Source organism: Crocodylus porosus, unplaced genomic scaffold, assembly GCF_001723895.1.
Source record: "Crocodylus porosus isolate Cpor-Errol unplaced genomic scaffold, CroPor_comp1, whole genome shotgun sequence".
Classification (NCBI taxonomy): domain Eukaryota; kingdom Metazoa; phylum Chordata; order Crocodylia; family Crocodylidae; genus Crocodylus; species Crocodylus porosus.
This window is the reverse complement of record NW_017728918.1, coordinates 97,854,409-97,880,768: the sequence shown is the minus strand read 5'-3', so window position 1 is coordinate 97,880,768 and position 26,360 is coordinate 97,854,409. Positions and strand designations below refer to the sequence as shown.

The 26,360-nt window shown below is 39.7% G+C and overlaps 1 protein-coding gene across 1 annotated transcript in view; it reads left to right on the top strand.

The window, feature by feature from the left end:
- TBC1D32 (TBC1 domain family member 32) overlaps positions 1-26,360 on the top strand; it is a 166,602-nt gene that overhangs the window by 79,467 nt on the left and 60,775 nt on the right. The window contains exons 24-27 of the mRNA XM_019537971.1: positions 9,808-9,930; positions 10,710-10,818; positions 11,725-11,818; positions 20,274-20,399. Of these exons, the coding sequence (XP_019393516.1) occupies positions 9,808-9,930; positions 10,710-10,818; positions 11,725-11,818; positions 20,274-20,399 (452 nt within the window). The remainder of the gene's footprint in view (positions 1-9,807; positions 9,931-10,709; positions 10,819-11,724; positions 11,819-20,273; positions 20,400-26,360) is intronic.

Genomic DNA, 26,360 nt, shown 5'->3' with positions numbered 1-26,360 from the left:
GGGAAGAGAACTGGCACAGTGCCGTAGGAGCAGGAAGGTGGCAGGGTAGCAGGAAGGATTGGGGGGTGAGGGAGGGTAATAGTATCCATATTGTGCGCACAAATCTCTAAAGCCAATTTACCAGATTTTTATTTTTAATATTCGGGTGCATCTATATGAGACATTGACTGTGCAGTAGCTAAATAATACTGCGCAGCAGTGCGTTACAGCACTAATAATGCTCATATACTATTGTGCAGTAGTGTGACTTAAAAGGCATTCACTGGTGCTACTGAGTAGTAACTCCGGTTACTACACATTTATTTAGTACTTGATTATACAAGTACTAAATAAATGCACAGTAACCACTGAAGAATAGCATCTTGTGTAGATGCACCCTTTGATAGCAGAATAACACTTGACCTAAGTGTATATACTAAAGTATCTCAAATATTTTGCAGTACTATTCCGTAATGGGTTGGTCATTTGGAGGGCAGATATTTCACTCATTCAGATCTGATGACAATGGTCAGCCTTATTTTTATCTTGTTGCTTGTCCTTGGAGTACTTATAGCTCTTTTTGTTAGTTCATAGGCATTCTACTGTTGCTCACTTGAATAGTAAAGGCGAAAGTGGAGTTAAACACCATTCTTATGCTCATGCTATGCTCATTTGACTTCCAGTGTCTTGTAGTCGCTAAACTTATTTTTACTTTTTAATGAATTTGTGATAGGTCCCTTAAAATTGGGATTTTTCACCTATTTATATGTGTAACTAGTGATGTGTTTCTTTTTTCAGTTATGTCCGTAGTTCCATCTTTTGGGTTGGGTTTCCTTGTTGGTTGTGATAAAAGCAAATTAAAACTTTGTAGAAGGATGACCCTGCAAGACCCCAGGTTTCATCTTTCCTTTTAGAAGTGTTTGTCTGTTCTGCACTGTGTGGGGTAAAAATTAAAATAGAGAAAATGCTAAATTATGGCTCTGTACAGCCATTGTCTTGCAGCTAATCGTAAAGACCTTAATGTAAGTGACTGCAGATCATGTGCTCGATGGTCAAGATTAAATGACTAGTTCTACATAAAGACCCCTCCCAGCCTAAGTCTATATCAGTTCTTTATAGTCCTTAACAACTAGGGAGGATCGTGGCATAAGAATGTCATTCATTAGTTTCACAGACAGGTATGAGTTCCGTCATCTTGCACATTTACCGAGATTCCATGTTTGATCCCATCATCTGAGATCTGTGAGCATTTATAGACATGCTTCAGGAGGTGTGTGAAGGTTTGGGGGGAGGGCGCTTTAATTAGTGCAGCTCTGAGAGCCGCTCTAAGTAAAGTGCCGGGATCATCACGTGTATCAGCGTCCCCTCACTGAAAAATTGCGGTGGAGCACCTTGCACTAAAGCCCCACTGTCATTTTTCAGGACAGGGATGCTGATACCCATGACACTGGAGTTTCCTGGAGCATGGTAATTACCACACTCCAGCACACTTGATTAATAGAGTCTGCTCCGATGCACTGTAATTACTGTGCATCGCAGCACCCTCCCTACACATATATACAAGCCCTGTGTGCTTTAGCTCAGGTAAGGCCGAAGGCCTGGCCTTTCCAACTGTTAGGCTTGCTCTGTAAATGAAGACTGTCAGGTACCATTTTTCAGAAGTAGGACTCCACAGTTCAGCTGACAATACTGAATACTCCTCCTTTTCTATGTAGATTAAGTATACATTCCCCTTGGCTCTCATTTGTAGTTGCTTAGCCTGCTGGGGACATGTAGCTGTCTAAGCAAAAGGGCACAGACTTTGCAAAGAATTTCTAAGCTAATCTCACTTTTCTCATGGATAATGCAAGATCTTTGGGGGAACCCCTCCCCCCCAAATGTACCTATTGTTCTCTATTTTGCTTTGTTTCCCATGTTATTTAATGTCTGTTCAGGGACTCCAAGTTTCTAATGTCTTCTCTCCTTCTTACTTTTGGCTCAGTCTTGCTACCTTGTTCTGGTAAGAAATCCTGTCCTTTTCATAGCTTGTAGTCCTCTTTGTCATATGATTTCTTGATTAGTCTGAAATCCATGTCAAGGAATATGTTGATTGATTACTACTTACCTGTCAGTTCAGAATAGAAATTATTAACAAATAGTTTGTAACCAGGTCCCCAAAGTGCCATAAGTAAAGTTCATGTCAGGTTTAGACTTCAAGAAGCAGAATAGGTCTTAGCCAGCCTGCCAGTACAGGTTGACAGAGGAACTGAAAGCTGTTGTGGCTGATGTTCCTAATATGCTACTGCATGAATGTGTGGGTGACAAAAAAGCATGTCATCAATCTCAACAGTTACAATCTTTTTGAGGATTTTAAACATGTAGTGCTATGGGAGTGGACATCCTAGGAAAAAATCTGCAAGCAATACAATACTCAAAACTAATTAACTCTCAATCTAGTAAGTAGAAAAAGGAATAGTTTTATGTTAAGGATCAATTTTTCTCCTCTGAGGCAAAGAAACTCATGAAATGCTCTCAGACTTGTGGATGCTTGGCTGTGATAGAGGCAACAGAAACAGTTGAATTAAAAGCCTGTTGCATAAGGGCCTGATTAGCCATCCCCCTTCAAGTTAACTCTTTTTTTCTGAAGTTTCTATAACTAATATTGACAAACTCAGAAAACATGATTAATAAACAAATACTGATGACATTTTTTTCTTTGTTTCCAGTATCTTTCCTGATATTTGAGTATATTGAACACATACATGCCTAGGCATGCTTCTAAAGCATGCCTATGCAATTTATTCATAATAGAGATTTTCAAAGATGCTGCCTGGTGCACCATACTGGTATTCTTGCAGCACTTCCTCTGTTTAGGAGATCAGTTTGTTCTTTATTTTTGGTGATCAATACTAGATTCTTTTATTCAGTTATCGTTATGTATCTATTCATTTTCTAGGAGTTTATTACTGAAAATTGGGTCCTGGGTATGCCTGTAAACTGCATCTGCCTGGAGGGTTTGGTGGCAATATAGTGGGGCTACCCATGGCAGAGTATCTCTGATTAAACTACCACAATGTTGCAACCTCCAGAGTAAGGTGACTATATAGGTACTCAAAACCCTAGCCCTTGCTGCCTTATAAGTACTCCTTGGTTAGAGAACAACTAAGAGACATCAGCCTGACAGAAACAAGCCTTTGCTGTTGCTCTCTGTTCTTATCTGTTGCTTTCTGGCAGAAGCTAAAGACATTTAGGTACTGAACATGTAGACTCATTTGGCCTTTGGATACTGCCTCAGTAGTCTAAAGCGGGGCGGTAGGTCTTGGGCAGTCTCCATTCTTCCATACTCTTACCTAAGGATATGCAGTGAATGTCTTGGTGTGGTGGTTGCAGGACTCCGTACAAGTGGCTTCATTAGGCACCTGACTAGACCTCTTACTTATGCACCATGACCTAGAGGATTAATGATTACTACCTGTTACTGAAAACTAATCTGCCAGTTGTAAGGGATCTGCAGATATTTATAAGGGGACAAGAAATGAAAGTTAGCATCCTGTAACTGAAATTGTTCAACACATTCACTTTTAACCAAGGTATGAATTAAAGGGGTCCAAAAGAGACAGGAGCCCCCCATAAGGTTTGAAAATCATAAACTGTGGGGTCTTCAATCAGATTGCTCATTCACTTAGGTGGACTTGTTATCAATGAACTGGTTTATTTATCTATTTTTTTGCAGCCCCCACCCTGCAAGAGTCAAAGTGTAATTTGAACCCTGTTTTTAATCACTTTTAGCCATTTGTAATATTCTAAGTGAATAGGAGTGACCTAAATATTGCTTGATATCAAAGTGTTTTATATAACTATTGAATGTTTAGATAAACAGTTTCTTAGATCTGACTGTCACTGCTTTTTGCATAGCAACAAGCTAGTGGTCACCTAAAGACTGTGACTACAAACTATTCCAGATTGGAGCTCTCCAAATATATTCCCTTTGAAAAATGATAGTTACAGGTGAATAACTCATTTCTTTATGTGTGGAGAGTGGAGATATGTAATTAAATAAAGAGAACTTATATGCCTAAAAGTGGAATTTTTTGAAGCTGGCATGATTTTAGGTTTAAGCAGTACATCTTTTTTTGCACTAAAGCATTCATTTAGGTTCTAGTAAGGATAATATTTTTTAAAGAACTGTTATATTGCTCTGTGTACATTCCCCCTTTAGAATTGTTTATGTACTCAAGAGCAACTCTAAAAACCTACAAAAGTCAATTTGCTTTTAGAGCAGGGGTGGCAGTATCTGGCTCATGGGCCAGGTCGGGCTCATGGTGGACTCCATTTCCCAGCAGCCCCTGCCCATGTTGCGGTGGCTGGTTTCCCTGGAGACCCCAGTAGCAGTAGTGCTATGACAGTGCAAGGCCAGGGTTTCCATGGAGACTGGCCCCAGCAGCAATGACATGGCACACAGCTGGACAGAGAGTTGCTCTGGGGCTGGGATTTTGCTGCAGTGACAGTGGTCTGGAGCCAGAGCAGAACTGTGATCCTCTGCCTGTGCGCCCAGGGCAGGGGTGTGCAGGCAGCCGATTGTGACTCTACCCTGGCTCTAGACCACACTGTCACCACTGCAAGATCCCAGCCCCGGAGCCACTCCCCACCCAGGCATACACCGTGCCACTGCTGCTTGCTCTGGTCTCCATGGAAATTCTGGCCCAGCACTGTCACAGTGCTGCTGCTACTGGAGTCTCCATGGAAACCAGCCACAGCAATGTGGGCAGGAGCTGCTGGGAAACGGAGTCTGGCTGCTGGCCGAATCCACCATTTTTGCCCTCCTGTTCTTGAGTCGCTTTTATTAATGTGAATTCAACAGTATGGATCTACAGAGCTACCACATTCAGAAAAATAAATGAAATTAGATATTTTCAAGTTTGTACAGTAAATAGTTTTCCACTGTTAAGCAATATTAGTTTTTCATACAATACATTATGGTGTATATATTTCTTTTATAATGTTTCCATTTGTTGCAGGAGTATAGAAGAATATAAAAATATATCATATATATTGGCTTACAGAATCTAGTCAGAAAAAGATTTAAGAATGAGAGCTTTAATGGCTTACACTATGCAGCCATCTAAAAATCAATCGGTCTCTTGAAACTTGCCTCAGAGCCATATGCGTTAGTCAGAATTTTATATAGTGTACTCTAATAAAATCCAAATGAATAAACTTAATTCCAGAGAACCTGAGAGATGAAGAGGCATTTATTTGTTTCTCAAATATTGTACATGGGATATAGATAACTTCAAAGGTTTGACAGATCCTAGTATTAAATGCTATAGTGTCTTTTTCCCATTGTACTATTTAAGTATTTCTTTTCTTTTGCAATGTAATATACCCTCCTAAATACAGAAGATAGAGATGCACAGTTGTTATCACTAGGACAGCCTAGTTTTAGTATTTTTAAAAAATGCATTCCTTTAAAAGTATCTGCAGTGTGTGTACTGTTAATTAATAGAATATATGAGTTAATGACTGTTCTGTAGTAAGAGGAATTAATTAACCTGCTTTCTAAAGAGAGAAGGTATCATTCACATTTCTTCCTCAGGTCAACATACTGTTTAAGTTGGCTCTTTTTCATTTTAATAAATGTCTCTTGCATTATACTTACCGTATTTTTCGGACCATAAGACGCACTTTTTTCCCCCCAAAAGTGGGGGGAAAACAAGGGTGCGTCTTATGGTCCGAAGGTGTGTGTCCTGGGGAGACGGGGCGGAGCTTGCCCGCGGAGGCGGCGGAGCCCGAGCGGGACACCTGCCGCTTGTTTATGCCGTGTCCCGGGGAGATGGGGCGGAGCTTGCCTGCGGAGGCGGCGGAGCCCGAGCGGGACATCCGCCGCTTGTTTACACCGGAAGCCGGCGCCCGTGCCGGTGGCCGGGAGCCGGCAATAAAAGTGGCCGGCCACCGGCACACATAGTCTCTCCTGCCATAAAAACTGGGTGCGTCTTATGGTCCGGTGCGTCTTATGGTCCGAAAAATACGGTAGTTAAACCTTGAATGGGTTGAATTTATTCTTGCCCACAAATTAAAAATAATTCATTTTTAAACTGAAGGAAAAATTTCTGAATACAAAGAGTTTCCATGTGAAATTTTGGATTTTTAAAACATCTCTTGTTTCATTTTCACTTGAAGATCATTTTCATTACTGAATCATTACATTCTTTCACTAGGTTCAGGAACTTTTTTCCCATTCCACAAACATATAGAAATAATGTGTTCCACGGCCAGATATCTCAATTTTTAAACCAAGAGACATCCCTGTTGCCGGCACAAGGTGCCCAAGGGAGGCAACTATTGGGTTCGTTGCCCGGTATGCGTCGCGCCAATAAACACACTGGGGGGAGAAGTAGACGGAGTTTATTTGAGCTCAAGTAAAAGGTGCAGGGAGACTGTATTGTCTCAAATCCTGCGCCCCTAGCCCTGCAACAGTGTATTTTTATACCCTGGTCAATTTTCTGCAGTAGTTTTCCACTAGTTGGATTCCACTCCCCCCACCCCCTTCTCTCCTCCCTTCTCTCTCTGAGCAGTGTCCTTACATTCCACAGATAACAGTTTTAGGGAATTTCAGCTTGCCTGCTACTCATCCTGTTTTTCCAGTATTACAGGAGGTTACAAAAAGTTCAAGGAAAGGGTTACAAAGGTTCAGGAAGGGGTGGGGGGGCCCTGGCTTGCCTGGGCCCAGAGCAGAGGGGCTTCATCGACACTCGTGGTCTTCCATCCCTCTGAGTTACCTAGGGTTATGCCCAGTGACACCAACATCCCTCTCCCACAGACCTAATGATCGCTGAACTGAGCACGTCTACACATGCCCTAACAGTGTAGTTATTACTGCGCCATCATTTAGTACTTGCTTTAGGAAGTACTGGATGATTACATGGTAACAGCTATTACTGTGCCATGCAGGCAGTTATTTTTAGCAGCTGTGTTGCCACAGCAATGTGCTATAGCGAGGTAGCTCATCGCTACAGCAACACAGTGTCAGCATCATGGCTTGTGCCTGTCGGCCAACACTGTCATGGCAGGTTGTCACTACAGTGACGTAGCACCTCATGTAGATATGTGCAGTGATGATGTTTGGAGAGTTATGCTAGGAATTAAGGGTTTTTGCTTTTCATAGATTTTCAAAATAAATCTCAGTAAGTACTTTCTACTTAGAAGTTGGCAACATGGGGTTTTTTTTTCCTTTTTTTAATTTCTTTTAAGATTCTTTCTATTTTAATATCCTTTCTAGTTTGAGTAGGCCTTCCTTTCCATCTGTAGTTTCCAGTGCGTCTTAACTATGATTTTGGCAACCTCTAGTGTTTTTAGGAGGGGCATCTGTTACAAATGCATTCAAGGCTGATGCCATGATTTCTACTTGTACATATACAGAAAGGCTATTTAGTTAAAGTAGTTTCTTGAACAGATGCCCAGTTTGCTACAGTTTGTTGTTTAGATGGGCTGCCTATCATCCTTTTCTATGATGCTTATCTGCTAGTCAGTCACGTGCACTGGATGTCATGGGAACAACTACTCGATGATGATAAACAGGTTATTTACTTTACAATAGCTAGAGTTCTTTGAAATGGCGTTCTCCATATGTCTTAATCTGTCCTTCTATACTAATGTAGAGTCACAATAATGGATTTTTGTTATTGGTCATCCCAGGATGTGTGACATTGACAGTGTGATTTTTCACTTCGTTAAATGCCAATGACCCCTTCTTACATTATCAGAAATAACTGAGAGTCAGTGCAGTGTAAAAATGACAGGCCCATTGTCAAAACATATGGCTTTACTTAATCTTTTCAAATCACAATTGTTCATCCTTAAATCAAAGTAGTTTGAAGTTGAAAGTGAACAAGATAAGTTAAAACCTATCATTTTATAAGTTGTCCATCTTTATATCTGGGTTTGGTATCTTTCAGTTCCAAGTCACATCAGATCTTAAATAGCTGGACTACACCTTCATTTTTTTCAACAGCATAAAATGTAAAATGAAATGCAAATATACAAAAATGATAACTGACTAGATTTCATTTGGGGAAATTATTCACCAGTAATTCTGTTTCTCATAGTACTTCAATCAATCTATGTGGCAAAAAGCAATTACAGAGAGAGAAATATGACTCCTGTAGTAAGGACTATAAAGAACTGATATAGACTCACATTTCTCCATGAGAAATATTAAGGAGACTAAAGATCTTTCAATCCAAGCTAGTACACAAGCACCAGTCAGTTAGGTTTCTACAGCAACGTATGAATGAGAAATTAAAGGGGAAAATTCCAGGAGACATTCCCCAGTGAGGGAGAGAGGTAATATTAGGGTGGAATTTGAGAGACTTGAACAAAAAAATACTCATATAATTTTCCTAGTTCGTTTCCTTCTTTTATTTTCATCATATCTATACTGAGAAGATGCTTGGAGCAAAGACCCAAAGGCGACAGAGTTCCTTTATATTTGGAACACTTAAGAGCCAACACATTTTAGCAGAAAGGAACAGATCAGAGTATGAGGAGGTGGACCAGGTGGCCACTTGACAAATTTCAAAAGCAGATTCTTTTTCTCTGGGACTAAAAAAAAATCAGCTTTTGAACCTGGGTTGTTATTTGCTTGATTTTTTTTTTTTTTTTTTTTGTGCCATAGAAAAATGCTAAGAATGAGTTTGTAATCTCAGACAAAGGAAATAGTTAATTAGAATTGAATAGAAATACAATTTAAGATGAGCAGAGCTGAGTTACAAAATATATGCATTATCATGCTGGCTATTTATTCCTTGGTTGTAGTTGCATGAATTTGCAGGTGTTGAATTATCGAGAGAATGACTCCCCAATTTTCCCTGTTTTCATGAGAAACATATTGAGAAGTGCAAGGAAGAAAATGAGCATTGGCTAAGAGACTACAAATTTCAGACGATATGTATTCCCTATCTCTCATCTAGTCTTATGTGAATGCAGAATGAAATACTAATCAGTCTTAATTTATGATGTGTTTTACTTCTGTGACAAAATAGAAAACGAGAAGAGCAACAAAAACCTTAGTGATATATATTTCTCTGTAAATGGGGCACCTTCAGTGAAATCATTTTGAGGTGGTATTAGCATGACTAGACTTATTTTAAAAATCACAAAGAAGTTACATTTTTCAGTGCATCATATTATCCTGATAATGTTCCAGATCTACATTAAGTACTTTGAAGCAATACAGCATTGTTGTTGGTAATTTGGCCTGAGGTTGTAAATTAAATTTTATTTAGTTTACTGTCATGTGTTCTGGTGATTATTATGTTTATTTGCCATAGTGCTGTATTCATCTTACACAAAAATAATAGATGCATAGTTTTGGTATATGCCAGATCACTTATTACATTTGATCTTTGCATAATATTTGATTATATGGTATACAGTACTTACAGATCTACATTATCATGAAGCATATTTTTTTTCTTTTTTTTTTTCTTTTTAAAGTATTACCAGCTCTGTTAGTGTGTCTTACACTTCAATAATTCACTGTTTTATTAAGTCTGTATCATGTTTGTTTTCAGGGGATAGTCAAATATAGACCGGGCCAACCAGCTTTGTTTGTGAATGTTTTCTCCAGTTCCTCAGTGTAAATTAAAAATCTATTCGGAATTATCTCTGTTTGCTCAGGACTGTGCTACCTGAGTGGTTAAAGGGATAAAACAATGCTTCCTGATCTAGTGCAGCCATTTTAAGACTTTTTCCCCCTTTGAAATCTCATAAATTTGTTTTGGTCTTTCCTATTCTGCATTACTGGATTCTGAAGTGATATTCTCTAATTTGATGTATGTCCTCCTACAGGTTGTTAAGTGTGCTGTGCTGTGATCTAGATACACTTCGGCTTTTGGAGTCCCAATATAAAGTGTCACAAATTCTTCTGAGTGATCAGAAGGAGAATGTCGTAGAAACTTCTGATGGACCAGGGTAAGAAATGAGCAATACAAATAAGATGTTAAGTATCTTTAGATCTCTTCCAGCAAATACTTAGCACTTAGATAATTTTACTCATGTGAATACTCCCACTGAAATAAGTTAGACTCCTAACCTAAGTAAAAATACTCATTTGCATGTTTGTAGCATTGAGACCTTAATGTTTAATAAAAAAGATATGTCTTTAAAAAACTAAGAAAAAGTGAGATTAATTTTTTTTCACATACAAACTAAAATAAACTATACTTCTAACAATAGTCAGCACAACATAGCATGATTCAAAAGTCATTTTCAGTTTACATTATTTAAGGAGTCTTGTGTCTATGTTATAAAGTTATGTTACCTAAAAAGATGCATATTTTGAAATTTTCTCTTTATAACTCAGACTTCGTTCTTCTTTTTATGATTTTTAGTTGCTAATTGCCTAAGCAAAATTAGCTAGTGTGCAATCTCTCCTTAAAGAAAGGCCTGTAGTGCAGATGATTTACATGGTTTACAGGAATTGAGAGTTATTAAAATCACATTCAGTTTCTTTATTATCTCTCTTGCCATGTTGAATGTTAAAAATTTGTTACGTTCAGTGTTTACTATTTGGGATCAATACAGAGCTGACAATTAACTAAGTCCTCTAAGGGACATTAGGTGAGTTCTTCCTGTCCTTTTTTTCTTGTACAGGTGTAACACGACTTACAGTGAAACTCTTTGACTCTAGTGTATCTCTGAAGTAATTTGCAACTTGCATCACTCATAAATCAAAATATTTTTCCCCCTAGAGATTTTATAATTGATGGTCTTTCTGTAGAGAGAAACCATGTTCTCGTTAGGATGAATCTCATTGGAGGACCATTGGAACGGATTTTACCTCCAAGAATACTAGATAAGGTAAGAAAAAAATGATGTTTTTTCTGTTTATGAGCATTTGTTCTAGGAGTTAGCATTAATATTGCTAACTACTACTTCACTATGTAAATGTTATTTACCATCAAGAAATACCAACCTTATGTAAAACAAGTCTTTAATATTTTCTGTTGTAGGCAAAGCAGTATGCACATTAAAGATGTTATTCCCAAAGCAAAAGGGTTAATATGTGCTTCAGTAATGCCATGGCCATATCACGCTATCTTACAGTTTTATTAAAAGTTGCTTCTCTGTGAAAATGAACATAACTTATCTTTCCTTTTGTTTTTACTTTTGATAGTTTTCAGTTTGTAACATTTTTCTTTTATCTAATGGTTTTACCTTTCTTCAATTCATCTGGAATATCAAATACTTGTGGCTCTTATTAGTATTCCCACAGTGCAGTATTTGTTAAGCAGGTTCTTTGTTAAGTGTTACGCTTCTCAGTGACTGTCACTCTCATAAAGATGAGATGCAAATTACTGTCAGCACAAAAAGACAGATGGATCAATGTATAACATTGGAAATACAATATTTCTTTTGAAAGGTGTAATTTTCCTTTCAATGAAAAAAATTGTAAAATCAAAATTGTCAACATTAGTTACCAGAGCAGTTTGGTTAAACCTTCTGCTTTATGCACTTGCTGAATTTTGTATCCGTTACCTTTTCTTTTCATTATGGAATATCATGATAATAAATGGTGGTATCAGATAAATTGTGCAGGTAACAATCAAACATAATATATAGGTAAAATTTCTGACAAATCTGTTGGCAATTAATTGTGAGATATTCAAGCTTTACTTGTAGATGATTTGGATAAACACTGTTAATTCAATTGCTAATATCACTTCTTGTCATTTTTGTTTGTTTTTGTCTTTTTGCTTCCTCTAGGGTAGTGATCCATATCCCTGGCCAATGTTTTCATCATACCCTTTGCCAAGATGCTATCTTAGAGAAATTCCTAAGAAAGCTGATATCAGACAAGGTACGAACCAGATAAAAAGTCCAAACACCAAGCAAACATCTGTACCAATTTATTTTTATTCTTTTCTTACAATATAATCTTATAAACAGGCTGGGATTTTATATTGTTGTATCTATTTGGCTAAGGAGGTTAGTTTGTTTTTAGTTGTGTTGCTTTGTGTATCTGTCAGTCTGCAGTGCTCTACTTAGTAATCCGTTCTTTATTCAAACTTCAAGATTAACCTTTTGGCTCGTCTCAGGTGGGTGATACATGAGATATAAATTCATCATCTGTCTGGCAGCTGAAGCAAGACAATATGGTTAAGCTACAGGATTTTTTATGCACTGTTTTCTTGATTTCAGTCCCTGTTTGTAAAGCTTGGTGGTGTGTGAAATAGTGCTTAGAACAGTTGGCTGCTGCACTGAACATCAGTGTGGAATGTGGAAAGATGTGGAATTGTCTAGACAAAACAGATGAATATATATACAAAAGCCAGCTTCAGGTTTGATTTTGTGTATGGAGTACATTAGAACTTGGTGAATAATTTATAACAACTATTCTCTCTATTTTACCTGTTCAGATTGTCTTTGAACAAAGTATAAGATTCTCAGAGACTTTTATCATTAGAAATTATTTGTGGATTCCTTCAACAAATAATTTTGATCTGTTTGTGATTTGCAAAGACTCAAATGTAAGAAATACTATATTAATACTAGACCAAATTAGTAAGCAATTTATAAGCACCTAGAGGATAAGGTGATAAGCTGCCAACATGGATTTGTCAGGAGTAAATAGTGTAAAACAAATTTTAATTTCCTTCTTTGACGGGATAACTGGACTTTGAGATGATGTTTGTTGATTGTAGTGAGGCTTTTGATACTGTTCTACATGATACTAAAGCAAACTAGTGAAAAATATAGTTTGGACCAAATCTTCCTAAGTGGGTACATACCTTGATTAAAAAATGTGTACGCAAAAAGTAGTTATCATCTGTTCACTATCAAGCTAGGAGGCCATTTCAAGTGGGGCTGCATAGGGTTTATGCTCAGGCACATTCTATTAAATATTTTCATGAAGTGTGGACTGTGGATGATGCTAGGCTGTGGACGGGTTTTTTTTTCAACAAATACTATACTAGCTGAAAAAAGTAATTTTGGGTTGGACAAAAACAATTTTGAGTTCAGGCTGATTTTGCTTGATATTTTGACACCCAAAGAATTTTTCCAACTGTTTTAGTTGATCTAACAAAAGATATCAGATTTTACCCAAATAATCTTGTCTATTTGTTTGATTAACTTTAGGGGGAAAATGATGTATAAACAGCAGAATTTCCAAGTTAACTTGTGTGATGATATTTATTTGCAAAAGAAATAGAAGTTGTTTAATAGGCTATGATCAGGGCCACTGGATCCCAGTTGTAAATAGCCAGGTTTGGATTTATATATGAAATGCGTCTGCCACATGCATTGGACTCATAAAAAAACTTCACGTAGTCTCATGTTCTTACTATTTTAAATAGCAGCTGGATAGTTTGACATCATTAAAGGAATATGGGGCTCAAAGATAATTTAAAGCCAAGACACCTGAAAAAGTAATCAGGATAAGCTAAGGTGAATGGGGAATGTGTTGTATTCTTTGATATTTTTTCAAATAAAACTATGGTTGTCTGCAAGACTAATGTAGGAAATGTCAGAGTGTAGATACATAGCTGAGATTCCCAACTATAGCTAGGCTTCTCCCCAGTAAGATGATTTGAAGACAGTTGAACTAATATAAAGTCAGTCTAGTCTGTCACTTCAGAGAGAACCAACATAAAAAATGCAGGGTGGAAGTTTTATGCTTAGCAGATGTTCTGGATTCAGCACTAACTAGAAGGTGGGAAGTGCTGCCAGAAGGGGGTTATAATATTTGAGTCTTGTCATTCCAGAGTCACATGTGCTTGTGAAGTTGTTGAAAGATAAATACATGTGCATCCTGCAACAAGTGCCCAACCAAAAGAAATACTTCTATGCCATTTCTGACAGGTAGCTGTGAATGGAACAATTACAGTAAGTCACAGTTTTGGATATTTTAGGATGGTTTATTAGTTCAGCACATCTTTTTCAGTAATCAGGGATACGAAGGAAGAGGGATAAGAAGGAATGATGTCTTGTTGCCAGAAACAAGCTGCTTGTTTCTGGCAACAAGACATCATTTTTCACTAGGTTAAAAATTAGGTTGTTTTGACACATGCAGGCAGAAATAACACACAGGCTCCACTTTGCAACAGAAACTTGAGTAGGAGGATTTACCCAAAGGATATGTTTACCATATTTGCTCAATTAGAAGATGAGGTTTTCACCCCCCACCCCTTTTAACAAAGGGGAGGAGAGGGAAGCCCCTTACAATCGAACATGAGGCAGCATGGGCCAGGCAGCTGCTGTGGCTTGGTGGGGCTGGGGCTGGGGCTGGGGCTGGAGCAACAGATGTCAGCCCTACCCCACTGTCTCTGCATGACCTTGCACTTCTTCCCCATAGCCTCAGTCTCCCCATGCTATGCCACTTCTCCCTCTCCCTCTGCTGCGCTCCTTACCTATGCATCGTTGCAGCAGGCTCCATCCCTGCTGCAGACTGAGGCACAGAGCAGCCCTGTAGCAGTGGCATGGATCTGGCACAGTTGTTCAGTGTCGACCCCATAGCAATATTGCCAGCTCCCTGCCTGGTGGTTGCAAGGAAGCGCTCTTTTGGGGGAATTGGTGACAACCACATTGATCCTTTGTCTTTCTTAGCTGTGGAACTGTGCAGAATTGGAGCTGTAAGCCCCTGTTATACCTCAGGACCAGGAATATATTCCTGTAGAATTCATAAGGTCCTGGAGAAGCCATATGACCTTAGTAACCTCGATGTATGTAAGTACCTTCTTAACTGGTAGAATATTACATAGAAGCGTTATGTAACTGGACATCTAATTGGCTGATCATATACTAGCAAGTTGCAAGAATTAATTAGCTGTTTTACAGGTGTCAGCAGCTCTGTTGAAAGGTAATCATTTGCAATTCAAATTTAAATCAAGACCCGTTTGTTTAATACAAAGTCAGTTAAAAATATGTTACGTTGTAGTGATCTCCTTTGGGAGTAGTGACTTTGACTATTTAACTGCAAAATGTTAAGAGAAAATAGACGTCTAATTGGAAATAAGAGTTGTGGTACTCCTTTGGGCTCTGTGCAAAAATAAACTCCATCTCTATTGGTGGCCAAAAATAGAATCTTATCAAGTAGAGAATTCAGATACTAAAAACATGATTATATAGCTTCCTGGCCCCATGGAACTCCTTGAGCTTAGCTCCTTCAGATGAGCTTGCATGTGCTCTGCTAAACATCTTAGGAGCAATTCTTCACCCTATCACTCATTTGGGAGGGGGTGGAATATTAGTGGTGGTATCTTCTAAATGTCATCTGCTTTTGGCATTAAAAAGAGAGGTTGCGTAGAGTCATTTGGGATACTCCCTCCTATAAGAGGTAGAAAATCTGTGCAGATGTTCTTCAAACTGCAGTAGCTCTCTCTATCAGTTACCCATGGTCCACATTTGAAGTTTTATTTACAACCATGGTATTTGGCTTTAGAAAAATGAAATCAGATAGTAAGTATCTTCAGAGGTCTACTGTGGCATATATGCTGTCAAGAAATCTTGAGAGAAACTGTTCTGCCATACGGGTGTGATGCATAGAAGGCTAATAAGCCTTCTTACTTACTCCAGTTGTGTGACCTAGGTTAGGACTGAAAAATGTTTTGTGTTCATTTTAGCTTCAGGAGATATGAGTGTGCTAGATGCCAGCTCTTTGTGCATGCCCTGGAATGAGGTGAAGTACTTTGCAAGGTCTAGAAATGGTTCTGATTTTCAAACTCAGTCTGATGTTTGAATGTCAGTATAAAGTGCAAGCAGAGTCTCAGAAACCATGATCAGACACAATGAAAACCAGACAATTGCAGGATACAGATAAGGATAAAGCAGCATATATGGAAATGCATTGTAAAAAATGTTATTGAGAATGTCTGTGAGCAACTATGTAAAGCAAATTCAGACAACAAATCCAGTCAAAGTCTTTGGAAATTTTGCTGTTCACTTTATTGGAGTCAGGATTTCACCTCAGCCTTTTATTTTGTGTTATTACCACCCAAATATTAGATTTTATTTGCTGTCTGATTCTCAGCTGCTAACCTAAACGTGATAAACTTTGGAAAGCAAATTTACTAGTTTGTAACTTGATACTCCTCCACAATTATTATCTTAAACTCTCACACAGCAGCAAAAGGAAACAGCTGGAAGTAAGTACTTGGAATAGTACAGAAATATTATCCTGGCTCATATTAAATTTGTATACTCAAAGAAGTCACTATTAAGGTTAATGTGTATTATTTAAAAAATTCACTGGCTAAGGATTTAATTATTTATGGATAACAAGGGAATGTCTTTGTTAATTAATTTGGAAGAATTGTTACTACGACTAAGTCAGATACTGGAATCAGCTTTTTTGAAATATTATATATTAGTTAAATCCCAGTGAAAAAGAAGCAAGGTACTAATTATAAATTGTTAAATTCCTGAGGCTTTCTTAAAATGAATTAGGTGTGATGTAATAATACAGTAAAATGTAATGCAATGAAATAACTCATTAAAAAGAAAAAGAAATATTTTACCAGTTTACAAGAATAAGGTCACTTGCAAGTGTGTGTTTATTGTAGAATAATGGTATTTTAGAAAAAAATAAATAAATATGGCAACAAGTATTCCTAAGAGAAATGAGACTAGCATATAGATTCCTAAAAGGGGCAGGGGAAGAGGGGAGTTGGTAATCACTTACAGTATGATTTTGTTTTCTGAAGAATTTAATTGAACCTTTGTTGGTAGGCTTTTAAGAGTTAATTATCCTGGTCAGTTCATTAGTGATAAGGCTGTGATCCATCAATAAAGGATACCTATATCACATATGTATAGGACCCATATATAGGACCTGAGCAAATGTCCATTCACTTCAGTGAAGCTATACACAGCTGTGTCACTGAAGGATCAGGGCCTTAAAGTTCCCGAGTTCCTAGCTTCTAAATCCTTGGTGATGTCAGTTTCAGATTTAACTTGGCAGGGGGGAAACAAAAACCATGTATGCCACATTCGTTTAATTACTGCTTCACATATATTACTGAACGTTCTGTGTCATTATGCATGAAGCTAGTTCTCTAGTATTTATTGTTCACCTAAATCATAAGAATTAGATGTTGTACATTGGTTTTAAAGTTGGCAAAAATGTTTGATTTAAAGAAATCATAGAATTCTGAGTGCAAGAAGAAAACCAGCCATTACAGAATTTCTGCTCCTAATAGTTCAGGTTGGAGATCTTTTAATCTTCTGGTCTGCCAGACTTAGAGTGGACTCTTAGGCACTCAGGTACAATAAAAGAAGAAGCCTGAGGTAGACTAGATTAAACCTCCATTGGTTTCTCTAAGCTGTGAAGAACAGATCAGGAAGTAACAGAATATGCATTCTTCCATTTGTGGTGTGGTGAAAGAGGGCATGGTGATGCTTGTACTGGCAGGCTGGGGGCACTTCCACATGCCTCCTGCTCTGCCAGACACTGCTGAACACCCAAGCCCAGCCAGTGAGTAGGTCAGACCTGATTTGCTGCTGGGCACAAACTGCCACCTCCTGCTGTCAGTCACCAGGAGGGGGAGAGGCAGGAGAGAATCTTTCCCTGGCCCTCCAGCCCCACAGCTGCCCACAGGAGAGGGAGGAAGTGGAGGCCCCCATCCCTTCTCCTCCAGCCAGAACTACTTGGGGTATGCTGCAGGGTGCTTTCTCCCCTCCCCGCTGATTGGCCCAACCAGGGCTGTGTTCCTTGCCAGTTGTTAAGGGTGGAGAGGGAAGAAGGGTATTGGGGGGGGGAGTGGAATCCTCTGTCCTGGTCCCCCCTAAATGCAGCCAGAACCTCTAGGGGGAGGAGCACTGTAGTGGGCTTTCTCCTCTTCCCCACTGACTTTCCCAGCCAGGGCTGCATTCCCCAGCCCCCTGCTAGCAGCATTCCCTTTAAGTTGCACAGCATGCATGGCCCTGCAGGCATGCCTGGGAGCGCGGCATGAACGTGCCTGCATGGCTGCACATGCTATACAACTTAGAGGGAATGCTGCCTGCTGGGGGTTAGGGATGGGGGGAAGGTGGGGAGTAGAAAGAGCCACTAGGAGAGCTGTAGTGGGGGACTGTCTCTCCTACTCTGCTGCCTGTGTGTCTTCTCCAGGGGTTCTGGTTGGGGTGGGAGCCTCCGCTTTCACCCCAGCCCCCCCCCCAACTACCCTAACAGCTGGCAGGGAATTGGCCCACAGTCCCTTGCCTTGGCTGGGCCAGTCATGGCGGGAGGGAGGAAAGCCCCCATGGCATGCTCTCCCCATCAGTTCTGGCTGTGTTAGGGGAGGGGTGGGTCAGGGACCTCTGTCCCTTCTCACCCCATGTCCTACAGGGTCCAGCTGACAGGCACAGGACACAGGCAGGCTGGGGAGTAGAGGCTTTTGAGAATGTAAGAAAGTAAATAGCTTGGTGTTGGGTGAGAAAACTTTAGTTTTGGGGAAAATACAGTGTTAGCACTTACAGGATAAAAAACCGTCATGCACATGGAGAGAATCCAAAATATAAATGTGCAATATGTTTTAAAAGTGTGTACATATCTGTGTGTATGTGTATACATCCTCTTTATATAAATAACAAAATGTCATAAGTTTAGGCCAGTTACACTTACTTTGCTGTGTCACAACCTCGAGGCAGAAGAGCACAGGCAGAATGTCCACCCAAGCCCCTGTGGACTCTGCTCACTCCCCCTGATCCCTCTACATGCCGCTATCTCCCCATCCTGACTTACCTTGGATCGGGTTCCCATTTTTAACTCAATCTAACCACCCCAAGTGTCTGTAATTTTGGGGGAAATATGACTTAAGCACTTACAGGATAAAAACAATCATGCACATGGAGAGAATCCAAAGTATAAATGTGTAATATATTTTAAAATTGGGTACACGACTGTTAGAGGTGCACTAATACACCAGTCTATATCGTATCAGCACCAATATAAGGAAAATTGACATTATTGGCAATTGGCCTTTTTTGGCTGATATGTCTGATAATGTTGCCGATAAATGCTGCATAGATATGTGCAGCCTCAGCATACACATGACCAGGAGTGCAGTCCAACAGCTTGGAGAGCAGCATCCAGCTGGTAAGACTGTTGGAGGGAAGGGGTGTGGGGGAAGGAAGGGATCTGAGGTAGGGAATGGGGCAGGGGCAGGTGCTGCACAGCTGAGGCGGGGCAGGTTCTGGGATGGAACCGCAGTAGCTCTTCTGGGGGTGCCAGAGGGTGGGGAGGGGACGGCTCCCTCTGCTGCACTCACCCCTGGGGAGGCATGGGGGCATGTGCCCCACCAATCTGTACATGAGGTGAGAACAGGCTGCCCACTGTGTTCTTGGGGCTGGGGCTACACTTGGGTGGGGTGGGTGGTGGCGGGACTTGTAGGGGGGCTGTGACAAATTTTTGGGTGGCTGTAGTCCCCCCCATAACTCCTCCTCCCAACACTGTCACCTGCCTCTCTCTGCCCAACCCAAGCACAGCCCTGGCCCTGCCTCCCCACTGGGAAGAGCCCAGCATAGCCCCCAGCCCACAGAGGCAGCCCATCCCATGCACAGATCCGGGGGGCACATGCCCCCCATACCTCCCCCAGGGTGTACACAGTGGTGGGAGCCATCCCCTTGCACTACCTAGGTGAGTCACCTGTGGCTCCATCCCATGCCCCATCCCACCCCAGCTGTGCAGCACCTACCTCTGCCCCAGTCCTACTCACTCCCTCACCATGGGGGCCTTGATCTGCCCCCCACTGTGACTCTTCCTTCCCCCCACAGACTTGCCAGCCAGACTCTGCTTTCCTAGATGTCGAGCTGCATATCAGCAATCGGATCAGTATCGGCTGATATGGCTGGTCAATAACCGGCCATCAGTATGGGCCTAAAAAATCTTTATTGGTGCCCCTCTAACATCTGTGTGTATGTATATACATCCTCTATATAAATAATAAAATATCATGAGTTTAGATCAGTTGCACTTTCTTTGCGATTTAATTTATGATTTTTGAATGGCTTAGATTGCTTTAGATAGATAGTCTTGTAGATTAAGATCTTTTCTTTTTCCTAAGTAGGCTTTTTGTGTTTATGGACCATTTTAAAAGCTTAACACACATGGGAGGCAGATGTCTAAGTACCTTTAGAAACCTAATATTACTGGACTACAGGTACTTAAGTTAGCATGGTAACCACCAGTTCTTTTTTCGGACCAATACTGTTTTTTGGGTGGTACCCCCTAGGCCATTCTGTAGCTTGGGGATTTTTATTGGTCTGCATACATTTTAAATATAGCTATAATGTGCAATATACAGCAACATAATATATTTTTATTTTTTTTATTTCAGATAGTAATCTCAACAAGTTGTTGTCATCTTTAAAAAATCCAGATAAGCAGACAGGATGGACAGAGAATTGTAGAAGACAATTTTGCAAAATTATGAAAACCAAACCTGATCTCATCAGTGGAACCAGTGAGTACTCCCTGCCCCACCCCCCTCCCCATCCGCTCAGGGACTGTGGGCTTTTAAAAGTGCCCAGCGTGTACAGTTGTATAAGCAGTGAAATGTGCACCAGCGCTGAGAAAATGTCAGTGGCGTGCTTTTGAACTAAAACACATTGGAGGTTCAAAAGCGCACTGCCCCTATTTTCTGTGCACTGAAGCACATTTCACCACTTATACAACTGTACGCAAAGCAGCGTAGTGCGTGTCAGCTCACATGCAGAGCTGACTTGATTAATTGAGTCTGTTCCAACCTGCCGGATCTCAGGCGCATCGCAGGACAAAAAGATACGTGTATAAATGCCCAGTTTCTCATAAGTGTCCTTAGCTAAATCTTACATGGTTCTTAGGTCATTCTGCTTGGATATGCAGTCTTGAACTGCCTCAGGGAAAAAGGAATTTAACCCACATTTCACTTCTTAGGCAAGTGTTCCAGCTACTAGACTATTATACAAAGGATGCCAACCACAATTCACATGGTTTGAATTAAAGTTATTTTGGGTGAACTCACTTAGGTATGCTTAGAGCATTATTACAAGGTTAGGGAGCCCTCTGGGAATTTAGGTACAGGTACATTTGCTTTACAAATCCAATATGACCTTTGATGGGAGATTAAATGCCTAAACCAGGTGTGGGCAATTATTTTGGGCAGAGGGCCGCTTACTGAGTTTTGTCAAGCCATCAAGGGCTGTGTGATAGGCAGCCCAGGGCAGATAAATATTAATTTTCTAAATTTTTTAGGGGCCCCGCAGGCTGGATAGAATGGCCTGCTGGGCCGCATCCATCCCCCGGGCCGCATTTTGCCCACCCCTGACCTAAACAGTCACCTAAGGCGAGATGATGGTGCCTCCGGGCATGTCTAGTCACTGAAGGGATAAAGACAGGGTTCAGGGTTAGCAAAACCTTAGATGCCTGTGTGATTTCAAGTGCTTAAAGGAGTTAAATAGGGTGTTCTTTGAATCACTTTCTAGGATTTGGCCCTAGTTCTACCTAAGCTCCACCTTACCAGTCCCATTTTAGGCACCTAAGTTCTTCTGTGAATATTGCATCTAATCTACCTATGTATGACTTCCCATCTGTAAAATACAGACAGTTTGTATTTCACAGCAGTTTTGTGAGGTTAAGCATGCTAATAGGTTTGATGTTTATAGTAATATGACAGGTAACTTGCCCTCTGCTATTCCTGTGGGATACATCAAAATTGCTATGCTGTAATATTGGTAGAAACATAAGACATTAGCTCAACACTGTTGCTACAGCCACAGGATCAATCTCTGAAGTACTACTTTTACGGTGGAATAAAAATTGGTAGCATTTATATTTGGTTATTTATATATAAAAATAGTAACCTGAGATAACAGGGATCTTCAGAGCAAAATATCAATCCCACTCATGCTTAGAACTTTTAAAGAAATTAAAACACTTCTCAATTTTTTGGTTCTGTTCTTAAAATGTACTGTCTTGAGAAACAGTAATTTGCTTTTAAAAAGAAGCTATATAATCAAATTCAATGCTTCTGTATGTTAATAAAAGCAATATAGCCCTTAATGCATTTTGTTATGAGGAATCAGTGCATAAATAATATACATAAACAATGGTTAGAGCCTCAGAACCTGTCTCCTTCTGTTCCTCATTTGTGTTGATGTGTCTTCTCTGTGTTTCTGGGTGGCTATTTTATGGTTTTTCCTCCCCCTTGTTTTCTTCATTTCTGCTGTGATGTATTAATTTCTTCACTCTTTCATGAGGAAGGAAGAATTAAAATAACTTCAGTTTGTCATGTTGCCTGTAGGCTATTCCAGTGACTAACATTGAATAAGTTATATTGTTTCTTTGGAATTGTCCACAGTTAATTAACTATATTAATATTCTTAATATAGAGACAGGAATTTGAGATATAAGTATGTGCTCAGCAACCTAGTTAAGTCACTTCAGGTTCTCTGTAAGGCCGCTTTCGATTCTTGAAGTTCCACCTGGAAGGCATTCTTCCTTTGCTAACAGGGCTTTTAAAAACAATTGAAAAAGAATGGCCTTTCAGCCCTGTAACTGGCTGTATCTCTTAACTTTAGCAAGGTTTGGTTGGAAACAGTGGATGCATCTACACGTACACAGTTACTGCATGGTAACAAGTTATTGCGCAGTAACTGAAAATTAGTGCAGTACAGGCACGTGTCTACACGTGCATATCCATACTGCACAGTAACTATGGTGCCTTACACCAACTTGGGCATACATTTGCTACCTGCATGATGTAGATTTACACCCAAGTAGTTACTATGCAGTAAGGCACCTGTAGATGCCTCACTACGCAGTAACACATGCAGATGCTGATGTAAAAAACACTTACTGCTCAGTAAGTTACTGCATGGTAAATTACTGCACAGTAAATGTATGTGTAGTTATGCTCAGTGACTGTTTGAAGTAGGCTGGCTGATCTCATGGTAACATTCCCAAACCCTGTCCTTCAGGTCTCAGATTTTTTTGGGACTTCAACTTTAACAGTCCATGATTTCGGTCTTCAGGGATGGGTCACTGTTCAGGTGAAGCTGTAATCAAAGCATGTATTTTCTTCTCCCCCATGAAAAATGTGAGAACTGTTTGCCTACTTGTATGAATTAAAAGCAGGAGAAATATTTTTTGGTTCCTTTGTTTTTGCTTGTTTTTGCCACTAAAGCAAAACCAATACAACTCTACAACACACACAGCTGTTCAGTAAGACAGTTGCTTTTTAGAGTAGACCATAGTTTAGGAAGGAAGTCAATAAAACCAACAAGTGAGAAAACTTATTGTAAAAGCTATTGTACAAAATAATTGCATCCCAGCATGTGTGCTATGCATGGGAGACCAAAATTTCACCTTCACTTGTAAAGTAAGCTAGAAACAATAGTGCAAAAGTAAGAGAAAGCCTCAAAGTAACTTGTGAAGAAAATGATTCAGTGAAAACATAATGGAGTAATTTTATTTAGCTGTATGTGGCTCATGCCAGTTTTTATCAAAAGTTATTAAATTCACAGGGTGTTATGATTGTAATTTAGTATAAGTTAAGGCTTTTACTTTTCATTTAAAGATGTATACAAACACATATTTAAGAGCTTTTTACAAAAGATAAGCAAATAGAGGTCAATAACATAAAACAGTAGACCACATTTTTATAGGAATTACAGTTTATTTTTTAGTGGTAGAAGTGTACCAATTTAAAAAATCCTAATGTAAAAGATATTTCAAGGATTTTTTTCTTGCATCTTTCATACTAAACTTATCACCTATTGTACTGAGCAATTTTTTAAATTGTGGGTACATATAATCATTTTAATGTTTGTATAGTCAAGTTGTTTGACTGCAGCATATTTACAAGTCTGATCTCTTGCTTGGATTATATTAAATCTGTGCTGAAAATTGTCACTGTATCTTCCTGAATATATAAAAAAGCAAGCAATTGTCAAGATAATATATTGTTTATGTAGAAACAGAACACTTGATGTTTAAAGTAGCATGCTGACAAAAGGAATGAACAGAGGTATATTTTATACTTGGTAGTAAGCCATATCCAACCTCAAAAGCTAGCATGGATTATTTTCTGTAACACCCCTTATGTTTTTAAAAAACAAAAGCTGAGAATTTTAAAGGAAAATATTGTGATGTTATTAACATGAAAACAAATTATTAGGATTTATACAATAGAAGTATTCTTGCATGAAATAGTGTGGGGAATAGTTAAGCAACAAAATACTTAATGAAGTTATGTTTGCACATTGCGTGGGCCATTAAGATGCATAATAAAAGTGTTGCTATACTTGCAGAGAGGGCCATTATAGAACTGGATGTGAATGACTTGAGGATAACCACCTTTCTCCCCGTGCCCCTAAAAACCCAAAACAAAACAAAAAAGTTAGCATCAAAGAATGATTTTATAAATAAGTGAAGGTATTGTTGATCTCAGATGTGCTAAAAAGTCCTGTTCAGATGAAGTATATTTCATTTGGCACTGTTTCAAAAGAGCAACTTTTCTACTAACTCTCTTCATTGGAAAGAGCTTGATTTTTAAATGAAAATGCTTTAGGATAAACCTGTCATGCTGTTATTTTGCATGTATGTTACTGTTATCAGTATTAAAAATCTTGTGTTTTAGCTTGTGAAACTGAATGTGGAGTTCTGGAGAAACTTTGGAAAGGGAATAAGCTAGTTTTCCTGCCTATGCTCAATACTGTCATGGTCAGCAGTGGAACAGCGTTTGTAAATGACAATAGCTGTGCAATGTTTTCTCCCCTCCTTAAACTAGGAGAGGTTTCTCTGCAGAAGATGTTGGATGTGCTAGGGGAAAAAAGGCATAGCGACATGTAGATGAGAGCTATGCAACTTCCAACTGCCTGGGAGCTGCATCCCTACCCCCCCACCCCCAAACCTCCCAAGCAGCACACTCCAGGGATGACCTACCCTGCACTGTGTGTCCATGACCCTCCCTCAAGCTACACTACATGCCCAATCGGGCGCATCACCACTGCACACCTCTATCCTCTCTGCTCCCCCAGCCCCCCAGTACACTGCATGCCTCAGGCTCACCCTCAGTTCTCTGTGCTGCCATATCTTATGGGGCAGAAAGCAACAACCAGAGGAGGGAGAGGAAACCCAGAGTCTCCAGCTGCTGTTATGGCCAGAGTAATGGAGGGGGAGCAGCAGCTGAGTAGGAGCTCAGGGGCTGTAACTTCATGCAGCCTGAGGGCTAGCAGTTGGACAATCCTGCTGTAAATCATCAGAGAACCTGATAAACAGTTGGACAATGAGATTCAGAAAGCACTGTCATCCAAGAGTCAAGAAAGGAAGAAACTGGCCACTAAGGAACCAGAGAAAACAGAAGGGGAGACCTGATAATCTGTAACTGTCACAAGCAAGAGGATTAGGTGGAATTTTAAGGTGACTGAAAGCAAATGAGGATGAGCTGTAAAGGGAAATTATGACGCAAGTGATTTATATTCAAAGAGATGGTTCAGTGTTCTTTTTTCGATCTGTGTCCATATGGATTGCACTCATGATTCACATGTATCCTGTATACCCTTGTGCTAGTCCTTGGGTTTTTTGAAAGCGGCATAAGGGGCAAAGCAGCCTCAACGGCCTTTGAGGCATTCCAGTAATATCCCTTACAAAGTTAGATACTCTGCTATGAATCATTTCTTTTTACTTGAATGTACTGTAATATTCATAGTTGAATATCCACAGGGATCTGTTTTTCTTTACTTACCTGCTGGCAGCATAAAATATGTTTAAGAAAAAAAAGACTTCAAAATTAGATAAGATAAGCTTCTTGGTACCAGAGCATTTACCTGAACCAAGGTCCCTGGGTTTTAAGTCTGATACATCTTGTGGGAGAGAATTTCTTCTGAATTTATAAATGGACATGATAAATGATGTTTTCGTTTAGGAAAAGTAATTTTCCCTTCAGGTATGGGCGATTTGTAATTATTTCAAGATAATGGTGGTGGCAGCAGTAACATGGGAATGTCAGCCTCCCCTTCCCCTTTTTCCCCCCTCCTCCTATCTACAGTGATCAGAATATCTGCCCTGCCACAGACAATCAGTGAGTTTGCTATGCCTCTAACTAAAGATAAGAGACTCTTTAGCTTACTGATCTATGTCTTTAGACACATAGCATGGGGTCTTTAGACACAGCATGGGAAGAGCCACCATTCTCATAGTTTCTTCAAGATATATTATGTCTTTTGCTTGTCTCTAAACAAATTCTGTACGATAGGTAGCATTTCATTGCTTACATCCTGAAAAACAAGTTGAATATCTCCCCAAGAATATATGTGCTTGCTGGTGGGAGATCAAGGCTATTCTTTCTGTTACAGTTTCATAGATTTCATAGACATTAGGGCTGGAAGGGACCTCGGGAGATCATCGAGTCCAGCCCCCTGCCCAAAGGGCAGGAAGTCAGCTG